Source organism: Dermacentor variabilis, chromosome 6 (genome assembly GCF_050947875.1).
Source record: "Dermacentor variabilis isolate Ectoservices chromosome 6, ASM5094787v1, whole genome shotgun sequence".
NCBI classification, from domain to species: Eukaryota; Metazoa; Arthropoda; class Arachnida; order Ixodida; family Ixodidae; genus Dermacentor; species Dermacentor variabilis.
In genome coordinates, this window is record NC_134573.1 from 66881977 (window position 1) to 66895118 (window position 13142).

At 46.1% G+C, this 13142-nt stretch overlaps 1 protein-coding gene across 2 annotated transcripts in view; it reads left to right on the top strand.

Annotated features, from left to right (window-relative positions):
* Positions 1-2523, top strand: part of LOC142584829 (mannan-binding lectin serine protease 1-like) — an 81875-nt gene extending 79352 nt beyond the window's left edge. For both annotated transcript variants that reach the window (XM_075695112.1, XM_075695113.1), the window contains exon 13: positions 623-2523. In XM_075695112.1, the coding sequence (XP_075551227.1) occupies positions 623-847 (225 nt within the window). In that variant the 3' untranslated portion in view covers positions 848-2523. The remainder of the gene's footprint in view (positions 1-622) is intronic.
* The last annotated feature ends 10619 nt before the right edge of the window (positions 2524-13142 follow it).

The following is a 13142-nucleotide window of genomic DNA, read 5'->3' on the forward strand; positions in this document are numbered from 1 at the left end:
ATCCTGTTTCTTCAAAAAAAAAAAAAAACATTTATTTGGAAGTAGCGCCCTGTCCGTCGTACACGTTCCTCTTTTAGTCCGCGTCTTCGTAGCGCTCTTTTCTTCGAGTATGAAAAATATGCTTTTTGATGCGGGCGGACGGTTGTGCATGTGATATTTATTCATTTTTCTCGGGCTTTCATTTTCAGCCGGAAAAAACAAACGGCCAAGAAGTACCTGGTCGGAAATATGCCAATCTTAGGTTTCTTTCAATTTTCTACAATTTCTTCATGGACAGCGTGGCATTAAGAGCAGTAACTAAAGATTAATAAATTGCAACTAATTGTGAAGTTATATGGCATTAGTAAAAAATACTGCTGACGCCCGCTCTGCTCGACTGCGAACACCATGCGCCTGGTTATATTCGCGTAGAATGGCTCGGTATGTTTAAATGCGCGATCCATGATAGTTGAGACATCCCGTTTTTAGCACATTCCTGTCACAAAGGTTTAATTCGGGAGACTTACTGCAAGAGCTGTGCTCCCGCCATTGGGTAACCGCTTGAACTTTTGTTTGATATTTTCGTTCCGCGCTACAGTCCATCACAGTGCGTTGAAATGCTGACGGGGGAACACATGTGTAGGTGACCGAGAACATGCTGTGCGCCGGCGCAACCACGGGCGGCATTGCCCGAGACGCCTGCGACGGAGACAGCGGTGGACCCCTGGTTGCAGAACGCGGAGGCCGCTGGTACCTCCTCGGCATCGTCAGCTGGGGCGACAGCGTGCTGTGCGGTTCCAAGGGCAGCTACGGATTCTACACCAAAGTGAACCGCTTTCACCAATGGGTCAAGAGCATCATCAGCTGAGGTGTTCGCCGTAAGGTCACTCCGCAGAGTGACGCGTCTAGATTCTTCGACTGTACGCCAAGTCAGGCCCTGTGAGCGTGCGGGGCGAACTGAACTTCTCAGGACAGAGGGGGGATGGCCTTCGTACTGGAGAAGAAAGTACACACAAACACGTGCACATATTGTGTTCCACACCGTATGACCATACTGAACGCTGGGCGTGACGTCCGGTTATATTGCGACGGAGGCGGGAGATGATTACTCGGGCGTTTAACGGCTAAAACTAAGAGTGAAAGGAGAAGTCGGATGAAGACCAGAATGTGGAGACGGGGCGGGTAGGGGATCTCCACAATATAATGCGTGTACGAACACACAACAGTAAACACAACAGTGCCACTTAGACACGCCCAAGGTCTACCTGCACATATAGATCAACATGTGTGATCATACTGAATGCCATATGGCGCGGCAGCACCACGAACTGTGATTGACAAGTGTGCTACTTTGTCGGGCGGTTCGATGGTTTGAAGCACGATGTCATTTGAGGTGAACGCGGGTGTCGTTGGACTGGTATCCAACGTTGTAAAAGCTAGTCCTAATAAAGGGAAACCTGACGTTCTATGGAAGTGGAAAGGACCTCCAGGGGTCATCCAATTAAGTCGTAGTTCCGACAAAAAAAAAGCGAGTAGGCACTAACACCATCCTCGCAGTAATGACCCCTGCGAATAATCTCTGGCAAACTTCAGAGGCCCTTAGAAATCTAGCTATAATCCTTAGCCCCTTGACAACCGTTTCATACCTCCAAAGTAATCACCTGCAGAAGTCCGGGACATAATGATATCCTTGTACTGCTAAATTGTGTCATTTAAAACTAAAATTTGGCTTTTCAAAGCCTCTGAGGAACGTTATCTCAGCTGTAGATTCAGTGATTGGTCTTTTTATCTCGTTTTCAATAATTTCAATATTGTTCTACTCAGGCCTGGACATAATGGTGTTGAATGCGTTTAATAGCGAATTTGGACCAATTTGTTCCACATCAACGCCTATGAACCGCTATGTTTTGCTTGGATTGATCGCCAGGCATTTAGGGTGGCTTAGTGGTGCAATGGAAGAACAGCTGCTTGAAGCAAAATGTTTTTCATAATTCGGCTGCACCAGATTCCGTGAAGTCCTTACACGGAGCTGAACTTTTCGTTCATCAGCTACACGACGTTAGAAGCGAGATCTTTCTCAAGCAGCCCTGAAAGTGTTCCATATTCTAGTCTCGGGCAGGCAGCAATACTCCAACTGCCTTTCAAAATTTTCATTCATAGGCAAACAGGACCAGTTTTTTTAATACTGCCTCGTTAGGTCTTGCCTTTAAAACTGTTACTAGCTCAATTTTGTTTTCACTAATTGCTATTGGGGCACATCGAAGGCTGACAATGCATGCACGGAGTCCACTTGTGAACTGTTTTCGATGGGTCTCCAACAATGCGAGTTGTACCGCTTGCAATAAACTATTGGCAGACCTCAAAAACAGTCATTGCCTGAGCCATATTCCACTTTGCTTTTCCTGTGTGTGTGTAGATGTCAATCCTATCAGTAATCTCTTTTCCTGTTTGTGCAGTGTGCACCCTAAGCAATACTGTTGCGTGTAATAGTGTGTTCATTACTTCGTGTCTCAAGAAATTCAATAAACGGTATCAAAATCTTGAGTTGCTATTGACGGTTCCACGGCTTCAGCAACGACTGTGCTCGCTGTATGGGGGAGGTTTACTGTTATAAAGAAAAATAAACAAAGAAACACACACAAGGTACACACGAGCAAATTAAAAAGATGCATCAACTGGGCTGGTGTATTGAACGCGTTTCTTTAGCCACAAGGACTGCAACTCATCATTTTCTATATGCGGAACTCGTGGACCAAAGGCCGATTTAAACGCTGCAGACCTAATTTAGAGCTCATATCAGTGTTTTTGTTACGCTGTAGCAAATTGTACAGTTGAGGATAGTTAGGTAAATCAAATAATAATAAATAATTACTGTACTAATAATAATTACAGTACTTTAATGAACTCTCATTTCACGGTTTTCTCAGTACCAATGAATTTTCTATGGGCAAAAATAATTGCGAACAAGCTGTTTTAATTTTCTTTGGCGTGAAGAGGTATTCGCGCTTTGTGGGGTTAAGCATCTGTAAAACTAAAAGCTTAGACGCAAATGGCGTCTTCGACCAACTGTATCATTGTTATATTTTTTTCGGGAGAATCGCAAACTGCGCCAGATCACCATGCGACACAACCTGTCTGTAATTTTCTAGGACATCACAAAATTGCGAAGATTGCGGCAATACTCATTTCTGCTATTTAACTAACGACGTTCTTTAGGCGTTCTTTTGGACTCGGGCTTAAAGCACTAAAATGACAAATCATGTTCCCTCCCTTTCCTTTGCAATATCTTATAAAGCAAACACTTTCTCACTATCACAGTGTTGCAGATTTTCACGTAGACGTATGCTTCTGCAGCCGCAAACCCTTTCTTTTAGAAGAAAAATCTCTCCCTTGCAAATGTCGTACCGGGTATATATCAGCAATGTTTGAGAGCGGCCTCATAGGTTTGGCGTTTAGCAAGGCTTCGTGAGACTGGCCGACTGTCCTTCGGGCAGTCTGCCTGAGGCTAGCTGAACGACATTCAGTAGGTTGCTTTTGGATGAGACAGCATCAAATGGCCCATTGGGCGAAAACGCCGACATCTGCGGTCCGGAGCACAGAAACGGCACCTATAGTCCATCTCACAGTTTGGTTGCAGCCCTGCGAAAGCTGGTCAGATTTCAATAAATCAGGAAGGCGAGCTCCTCCGGGTTGTGTTAGCTCACGCTCGCTCTCACACGTGGCCTAATAGTTTGAACGCCCGTACCGCAAGGACGTGCGTGTCTCAGCGGACGCAAGTACGAATCCGTAGAGCTCAAACTTTTTTCTGTACATTTTTTTACTGTAATTTGGCTGTCGAAAGGGCCTGCGACAAGGCTGAAGACCACGGCCTTCCGCCCCGGCGCGGGTGCGGCCCGCGACTACAGCGTAGTCCCTTAGGACCAAATAAAGTTTCTTGTCTGTCGATTTGTTACCTTAACTTTTTCAGGCTGCCTAACGCCCAATACACCGCACCGCACTGTTTGAGTGGTACTTTTGTTCATTTCTACGCGACCTACGATTGCTCCTCACGGAAGCCGGTAAGGACCTCTAAATGTAGCTCCTTTCTTCTATGGTTGGTTGTGCTTTTATGGGTATTATGTCGTTTTTCCGCCAAGCTTCATGTGGCTTATACTTCGGGATTTCTTCGCGGCGTACTCCGTCAGCAGCATACGCTACGCGGTTAAGCCAATTCTTGCAAATGCCTTGTAGTTCTCAATCTATCTTCGAAAAATTTATTGTACAAGAGACCGCTAGGCCAACTCTAACGCTACACCGAGTTTCAATTACTTAAGTATTTAGTTTACGGTGGAATTGTAACCGTTTATTAATTCCCGTCTGCAGTCAATACATGGGTTTTTCCGGAGTAGCAAGGTTACCAAGAACCTCGGTAACTCGTGCTACACCAAAATTATCGCACAGCAAATGTGATGACGTTTGACTTCTCAGACGACTACAAACCCTGGGGATGTTTATCTCAGCCGGTATCATGGATAATCATCAGCCGCAGTTTTGATACAAATAGCATGGTGCCGCCGCTACGCCATTCCAGCAGCATCACAAAGCCACTATGAAACGGACAGCCTTATATTCTCGGGGTGCCTCTTTATTGCAAAAGCAGGTTTATTCATCAACCATTACCATGTCACAGTGCAAAAAAAAAAGGAAACAACAGTAAATGAGACAGTTGTATAACATATGCAAAGATGTAGAAAGCGTTGTAGGACCGGTTTGAATTTCTGTACTTCATAGAGACACACATCAAATACACAGGCACTTTTGAGGAAGTTGCATGTAATAAGCGTATGTGGTCTCCACGGTGGTCTACTTATAATGTGCAAACATCTGATTGAGAACCGACGACTTCGGTCAAGACGGAATAACACTAAAACAATTGCACTTCTTTCGGTAATAAACAAGAATTATATCTGCACAGAAACAGCCAACTCAAAATGTGTAAAACACGAAAATCACCCCCAGAATTAGAAATACAAGTTCAGGGCATTTTTTCAACTCCCCATGACAGTCTTGCAGAAAACCGATTTTCACCTAAACGTTTAACGAAGCTCATAGGATGGGTTCACACCTAATGTCCTGCTCATACGACCTCCTGTCATCGTCCCTGATGGAGTTAACAAGCAAGTTTGTTTGACAGCTACCAAATACAGCAAAAAAATAAAGAGCACAGCTGTATAACCTACTGCAAGACCCTTCAGAATGGAACGCCTCGCCGCACAGGTATATTTTTCAATTTATGAACACTTAAAAAAGACACGCGTAAAATGCACCAAATACACACAGAATGCACAGCCTGTCTTGATGAAGGCCATCACATGGGCTCGCACCCGATATTGTCTTCATCAGCAGAGATTGCGTCATCACTGCTCGGTGTGTCTTCCTCAAGGTTCACCTCCACTGGGTCCAGACTGTCAACAACGTCGATAATGTAATTCACTATCTTCGTCGAGTCTTCTTTGTCTAGAACGTGCTGTACGTACTTTACTTCTCAGCGCTCCCTTGCTCCGTCCGTTCCATACCAGCGACTTTACGTCTTGCATCTTGAACACTTGTTTTCCCTGGCCACGAAACATTTGGCGTCATCCCTTGCGAGCTCTATCGCATTCAGTTGGCATTGATAGGGCGCCAAGTGCACAAAGGTGACCTGGTGCTGCAGCGATACAGTCAACTCAGTATCGGTCTCCACCAGCATTAGTGTTTTCGGTGAGCTTCTTCAGCTCAACTTTTACCATGTCCTGACCGTACGCAACAAGTTTTGCAGAATGCTAGTCCTCTATTTCCGTTAGCAGGCTGCTCATTTGCGGCAACTTTTCCAGTTTCACGGAGTGATAAGATGCACCGTCCATAACCACAACACTTACAGATAGCAGAAGTGGCAGCAATTTCTCTATCAACCACTTTTCCTTGTGCACGCCGTTCATTTCCTCATGATAATCGCCTCAGCTTTTCTTTGCGTAAAACACTTCCCCTGCACCTTCAACAAAGCCATTTATATTGGCGCAGTGTGTCACAATAAGCCTGCTGCCTTTGCCACTGGGGTTCTCGAGGCCCGTCGACGGTCAGGATCGACGCGCATTACGCAGGGTGTCTATGGTTTCGTGAACCCACACTTGACTACTCGTGTGGCCGGTGTTGAGCCACATTTAGTCGGTGTAAAAAAATGTGCCTACGTTAGCGTCGCAACTGCGCAATCTGGGGCAGGTAACGGTGGCGAGACTGCCCAATGTTCGTCTCTTCTATGAGCAGTGCGTTCCGAGACCGCTTCTTGTACCGGAAGCCAAGGTTCTTCAACATCCTGTGCATAGTTACCGTCGATACCGATGGCAGCTCGCTCTCCCCTTCAAAGATACGCATCAGCGTGGCGGCAATGGGGACCTCATTCCTCCGCAAAAAGGTGTCCACGACCCTTCGCAACAACCATTGGTCAAATTCTTCGTGCTTCTTTTTGCGCTCACGACCTCTTCTACTGAAACGCTTCTTCGGTGTCAACACTCTGCCTGCTTTTTCTATCTCCGACACCCACTCGTACAGAGTCCACTCGCTCACCTTCGTTAGTTGTGCTGTCCTATGGGCCAGGATATTATTGGTGGCTCCTTCCCCACACTCATTGCGAAGCGAGTCTAAGGTGTTTAAAGCTAAAGTCTTCGTCCCTCTCAGGAAACATTGTTAGGCAAGATATTGTCAGGCATTGCTACCCGTGTAGTTAGGCAAGAGCCTAACTACACCCACTCTCCTGTAATACCCCCCCCCCCCCCTGTAAAGAGGGGTGGGGGGTATTTGACGACTGTCATATACCCCCACTTCCCTTTACAGTGAAAGTGTATATGATAGGGTTCCGCGCATTCTTGTTCTTCGTCGACAAAGACTATCATAATCAATAAATAGTACCCCTGTAAGCAAACAAAAAATGCAGTGGCTCATAGCCCGGTAAGGCAGAGGCTGCAAGCAATTAGCCAAGTGAAGCGAACAGTACTTATAGTTTTTTCTAAGCGCACATACAACATACAGCACAGCATGCCGAAAACTGTCGTCATGAATGGCTCATAAACCCGTATGCAAGCAAAGACTGCAATGGCTCACAGCCCTGTAAGATTCACGGCGACTCACTTCGCGTGGGTTAGTTGCGAGGACACTGCCCCTTTGGTCATTGTCAATGCTTTCAATGTGGATGTATCGGGACCGAAAAGGGAGTGGTTACACTATGACCTACGTCGGCCCAGACTACGTTGGCACTGCCCTCTTTTGTCGGCGTTCCAAGCGCTAGCGTATCCACTTTCCTCTCCTTCCCCTCTTCCGTGATGGCGGGCCCGTCGAGACGTCGCACATGTCTAGTTTGTTCCGGCTACTCGGGTTGGCGATGCCGTCGTCCACGCGGATGTATATAAACATTACCGTAAATGACTTCAAAGCTTTTTAGAAAATTGTGTGTACCCTCTGCGTCGTGCGCTAAGCAGCTTCATTGGTTATCCACCTTCAAAGAGTGGAATGACTCATGACTTTTATTTAAATTTGTACGCATTCTATGCCAATCCGAAGAAGAAACCCATCCCTCAGTCACGTAAGACGAATCCCGATAAACAAATTAATGCATTAAACAATATAAATACCATGTCCAGGAATTCTGGACATTCTCCTTCGTAACTTCACAGCAACGCACAAGTGTGACTCAATGGGAATTTTTTTTTCTAATTTATATTTCAGAATATAGGGCGAGGGTCAAAAAGTTTCAAACGACGACAACAAGAGAGTAGTCCCTTCTAGCAACATATGCATTTTGGCACTTAGTCGGAACATTGGTGGTACATTAAAGCAGTTAAAGAAAGTCAGACAGGGGCAGTGAAGTCCAACGACAGGAGAAAATCGTTTTGCACCCTCCCGCCAGAGGGCACATTGGCTTAAAAAAGCGCCAAATTTAAACCTTAAAGCGATTTATTACAGCTGACATTGAAAAGGTATTGGTAGAGGGAGTGTTATGCAGCCTGTTTGCACGTGCAGGCTTTTGAGAAGCAGCCGAGATGATACAGAGTGGTTATGCATGTGCATGTCTTGAGCGTGCCTGGGTATGGTTCTATGCGCATGTTCGCTCTGTGTATACCCGCCGCGGTTGCTCAGTGGCTATGGTGTTGGGCTGCTGAGCACGAGGTCGCGGGATCGAATCCCGGCCACGGCGGCCGCATTTCGATGGGGGCGAAATGCGAAAACACCCGTGTGCTTAGATTTAGGTGCACGTTAAAGAACCCCAGGTGGTCAAAATTTACGGAGTCCTCCACTACGGCGTGCCTCATAATCAGAAAGTGGTTTTGGCACGTAAAACCCCAAATATTATTCGCTCTGTGTATGAGTGTGCGGGCGTGTGCCTCCGTATTTGCGTTTGCATGCGCGCGAGTGCGTGTATGCGTGTGTCAGCGTTCGCGACGTGTGTGAGCGTTCGCAGCGTATGTGGGCACAGAACACCTATACAAACTTAGAGAAGGGAAACTGTACCTTCCACAGTGCTACGGAAATAAGCGTAGCGGTGGCGTCGTGAACTAAAGTATGTGACCACAGGTGGCGCTGTACAACAGGAAACGGAAACGGGGTTTTGCACAGTATGGTCGCTTCACCTACTGGGTTTTGGCTGCTAAGCATCGATCGTGCTCCCGCCAGTTAGGTTGCTGTGTGGCAAACGTAGCGCCTACATATGTATGTAGGCGCTACGTTTGCCACACATCAACCAAACTGGCGGGAGCACGATCAAGGCGCAGCAGAATATATGTAGCGCTGAGTCATATCGAGTTAAGGCACACTCTGAACTGACTTTTAAGGGCATCCCGAGCGGTTTTTCGTTTATTACGCCGCCGTTACCCCGAGTTGTGCCGCCGCGCTCCAGCTGTTGCATTTGGTGTAGGGCTACTGACAGAGTGCGGTTTCCAGGTGGCACGATGGCCTCGACTGGAATAAACGCACACACCAAAGATTGAGTAAGCTTGAAAATATTTTATTTGCACTTTACAAGTACAACAAAAAGCACACGTCTACGGATCCACACAAACGCGGTTACATAGTCAAGAACATAGTCAAGAAATGGCTCATTAATAAGGGTAGCACAAACGCACAAGAAAGAAGACCTAAGCTACAAAACGTACAGTCGGCTGCTAAACATAATAATTTCCCTGTCACCGCGTGTCACTTCTATACAGCATCTTTAGAGCACTACCAGGCCGGGTAATTTGGCGGAAAGAACGCAACAGCTTACGGCCGTCAGCTGCCTCTTCCTTACGGGTGTCATAATTATCCTAATCTCCGCATCAACGTCGTGCAAGTCCGCATACAGGTATCTGTATCTGAACCATATGTGCCAGCTTAATACATGTGCAGTGAAATTATGATAACCACTGCGTCTTATCAAACGTATTGGTTTTGCAAATGCGCATTACAGCTGACGGAACGACATACTGTAAGTGAAGCACAAGAGAACAACGACAAAAGGAGGATGCAACACTTGAAGAAGAAGTGAAGAATTAGTAGGCGTACAGCAAACAAGCGATGACGGAGAACACACAATGATGCATCGGGTGTTCTGTGACATCGGTTTGCGTACTTGCGGTGTTATGGAGACCAACGGCATAAAAACGTACCTTCAAGCGTATTCCGTCAACCTCCGCCGCATTTTTTATGACAATCAACGCCTAAACAAAATGAGGCACTATTTTTTGCCAAGAGTAGACCTCTTTACAGCAAGTCTGTGTAATGACTCGCAGACGAAACCGGCATGCTTTCGAAAATGTTTTACCGCCGCAGTATTCGAACGCCAACGGCCAGGAAACACATCGATACCAATAGGCTGTCGGCTGTCGGTGGTTAATCAAGTACAAAAACCTTGACGCTATGACTAAAAAGCAGCTTCAACAATCAAATTTAAAAAAATCAACTGCCTATTTGCCTGAAGTAAAAAAACATCCTTAGACACCTCGATTGTTCATGTCAATGGTTTGTGTAAATTAAAAAATTCAGCATGTTCAGCGCCCCTAGCAGAGAAAGCACAAATTAAAGTATTCGACCAAATTACAGTAGCTCCACTTGCGCGCTTACGCTGAAACGCGCCTCGATTGATTTTTCGCCCTCTGTGGCCATTTGTTGAACTTGAGAGTGTGCGGGGCCTGATGTGGGTGCCTGCGTGTGTGCGCGCTTGTGCGCGCCCTTGCGGTGCATGCGTGGGCGTGTGTGTACGCGTGCCAACGTGTGCTTTTCGAGTCCCAGCATGCAGGATTGCGAAAAAATGTGTGCGTGTTTGTGTGCGCATGGATATCTGTGCGTGCGTATTGTGTGTGTGTGTGTGCGCGCGTGTGTGTGTGTATGCGTATGACGGATGGAGAGAGAGTACGTGCGTGTGAGGGAGAGTGCGTTTGCGTGCGAGGGATACAGAGTGTGTGTGTGCGCGCGCGCGCGTGTGTGTGTGTGTTTGTGTGAGACGAAAGAGAGAGACGCTGTTTAGAGACAAGACAAAGCGGACGTTGCGTACTACGCTGCGATGTTTTCCTTTGTTAAACTGTACTGCATGACCAGAATATAAGTTCTTTTAAAGTTTTTTTTTCCTTTAAACTAAGTTCTGTGTTATCAATCTCGCACAGCCGGCGTATAATCACTGTCGCGCTCACCTATCACTGTTTCCAGCATGTGTGTGCGCGCGAGGGAAAGAGAGCGTGTGTATACGCGAGGGAGAGAGATAGTGTGCGTGAGTGTGCGTGCCAGCGGAGAGTGTGTGCGCGTGCTAGTGCCTCCGTATGTACATATGCTTGCACGCGAGTGCGCGTATGTGTGTGTGAGCGTTCGCGGCGTGTGTGCATGCCTGCATCTGCGTGTTAGTGCATGTGTGTGTGCGCTTGCGTGCTTTCGGCGCATGCATGGCGGCGCGTGAATGTACACACGTGCGACCGTGCTTGTTCGTGTTTCAGCATGCATGCCTGCGGACATAACTGTGCGTGTTTGTGTGCGCATGGGTATCTGTGCGTACGATGGGCACGATGAAGAGGGCGTGTGAATGCGTTTGAGGAAGAGAGTGTGTGCTCGTGCCAGGGAGAGAGAGTGCGTGTGTGTGTGCGCGAGGGTATTTGCATGTTTGCGGGTGTGAGCGAACATTTTCCTGCTTACACCTACTCTTGGAAACAAACGCGATGTGGAGACCATTAAAGCCCGTGTTTAAATGCACGAGACAACTACGAATGACACTGCAAAAAGAAAGCGCCTGCGATGTCAGTAATGCCGCCCTTGCCTACCACGGCCCGTAAGAGGCTGCCAAGCAGTTCAACTTCGTTATCTTGCTTCCGTCGGTGGCAGCGCAATGTCTTGAAGGCAATGACGCGCAAAATCTGCACTATCATTCGATCGTGTATCGTTTCGGTGACCAAGCGAGCTTTCGGCAGCGCACGTTTGTTGCTATATTGACATTTCAACTTTAAACGGCTTGCGTTCGGAAAAAACAATGTGAATAAAAATCGACAGTCGTCTGGCCGCAAGAAACATGCTCACGGAGCCGTGTCATTCATGACAATATCTCAAAAGGCTGGAAGCGGTCAGGTCGACGTTACCCTCGACCTTTTTCCGCGTCAGCGAGGCTTTCAGAGAGCGCTTAATTGCAAGATATTTGTTCTTACTCTTACAGGATCATGTTTCATAAGCATATATTCGCTCAACTATACAATGTCGAAGGCAGGCTCCAAACTACTCATTCGCTTTAGCCAACCAAGATAATTATTTAAAAGATAATCAACATACATTCGTGAATTACGCACACAACTGTTCAACTTGCTCCGTATCCGGAGGTTACCGTCTGAACACTCTAATGATAATAATGTCAGGAAGATTTACATTGATCTATTTCTTAAAATTTTGTGCCGTTAAAAAAGAACACTTGTATAATGATAGTGCAGTAGGCATCTAATAAAGCAGGTGCGAATGCTCGGACAGGTTTTCTTGGTGCAATTCAAGTTGATGAACTTAGAACACACGCATACAAGGATGCACCTCTGTCTTTACAATGTATTCTCCTACATTGTTCAAGAAATGCCTCAGTGCCACGGTACATCACAAAAGGTGTGTGGTAGCATTATTTGCTCTCCCTAATAGATTTCTGAGCGTTCGCGGCATCAGGCTTGGTTTTCTGGCGTCATCAGGAATCAGAACAGTGAATTAGGGTCTGATTTATCTTGCATGAGTAATTGACAAATCGCGCAACAGAAGGTTCCCGGAATGATGTGTGATGACGACATTCTGCCACTATCGAGAATGAATGTGATTTATACACGAGCGAATGTTTGTGGCTGCGCAGCGAAAAGCCTAGGCCTTAAGTTTAGCAGAGAGAAATCGGGAATTATGATGTTTAATGAAAAGACGAATAATTACATGGTGTCAATTCAACAGCAAGTCATACGCATAGTCAAACAATGTATATGCATATTCAGCCATTGCATATTTGCTTGCTTACGAGGGTATGGGCCATTCCTGATTATGTCGTTCTTGTTTCGGGTATGAGCCCCCATTGCAACGAGCCACTTTAGATTTTTTCGCCCTAATCAACCAATATATCGTTTGCCAATGTAGCCGTGCGGTTTGGGGCTGCCTCCACCACGGGCACTAGGTCGGAACTCATGTTTCCATTGACTGCATACGTATATCAGCAATAATTCTAGAAAAAAAGCGGTATTTTTTTCTTTATGTGTTAACAATAGCCAGTTAAAATATATTCCGCAAAGCACTCATCCCAATACTTCAGTACTTTTTGTTCTAACACACACGTGCGCGCTACTGTATTTGATATAATGTACCATAATAATTTTGCATTGATTTCCGCCAGGCAGCTCTTTTTATTTTTAATGACGCCAGAAAACCCAGCCTGATGTCAGCAACGCTCATATATGTAATCGGGAGCGCGCACAATGTTCTCGCATATACCTATGCGTATATACAGGGTGTCCCACGTAACTTGAGCCAAACATTAAATACATGCAAATGCAACGTACCTGTACAGACTCAACGTAATGTTTGCCATCGCTTGAAGATACTCAGATATTTATTTTTATTTCGGCATAATTAGATAATTAGCCTTAATTAATGAATCAAATTCCAAAATATTATAATTAGGTGAAAAG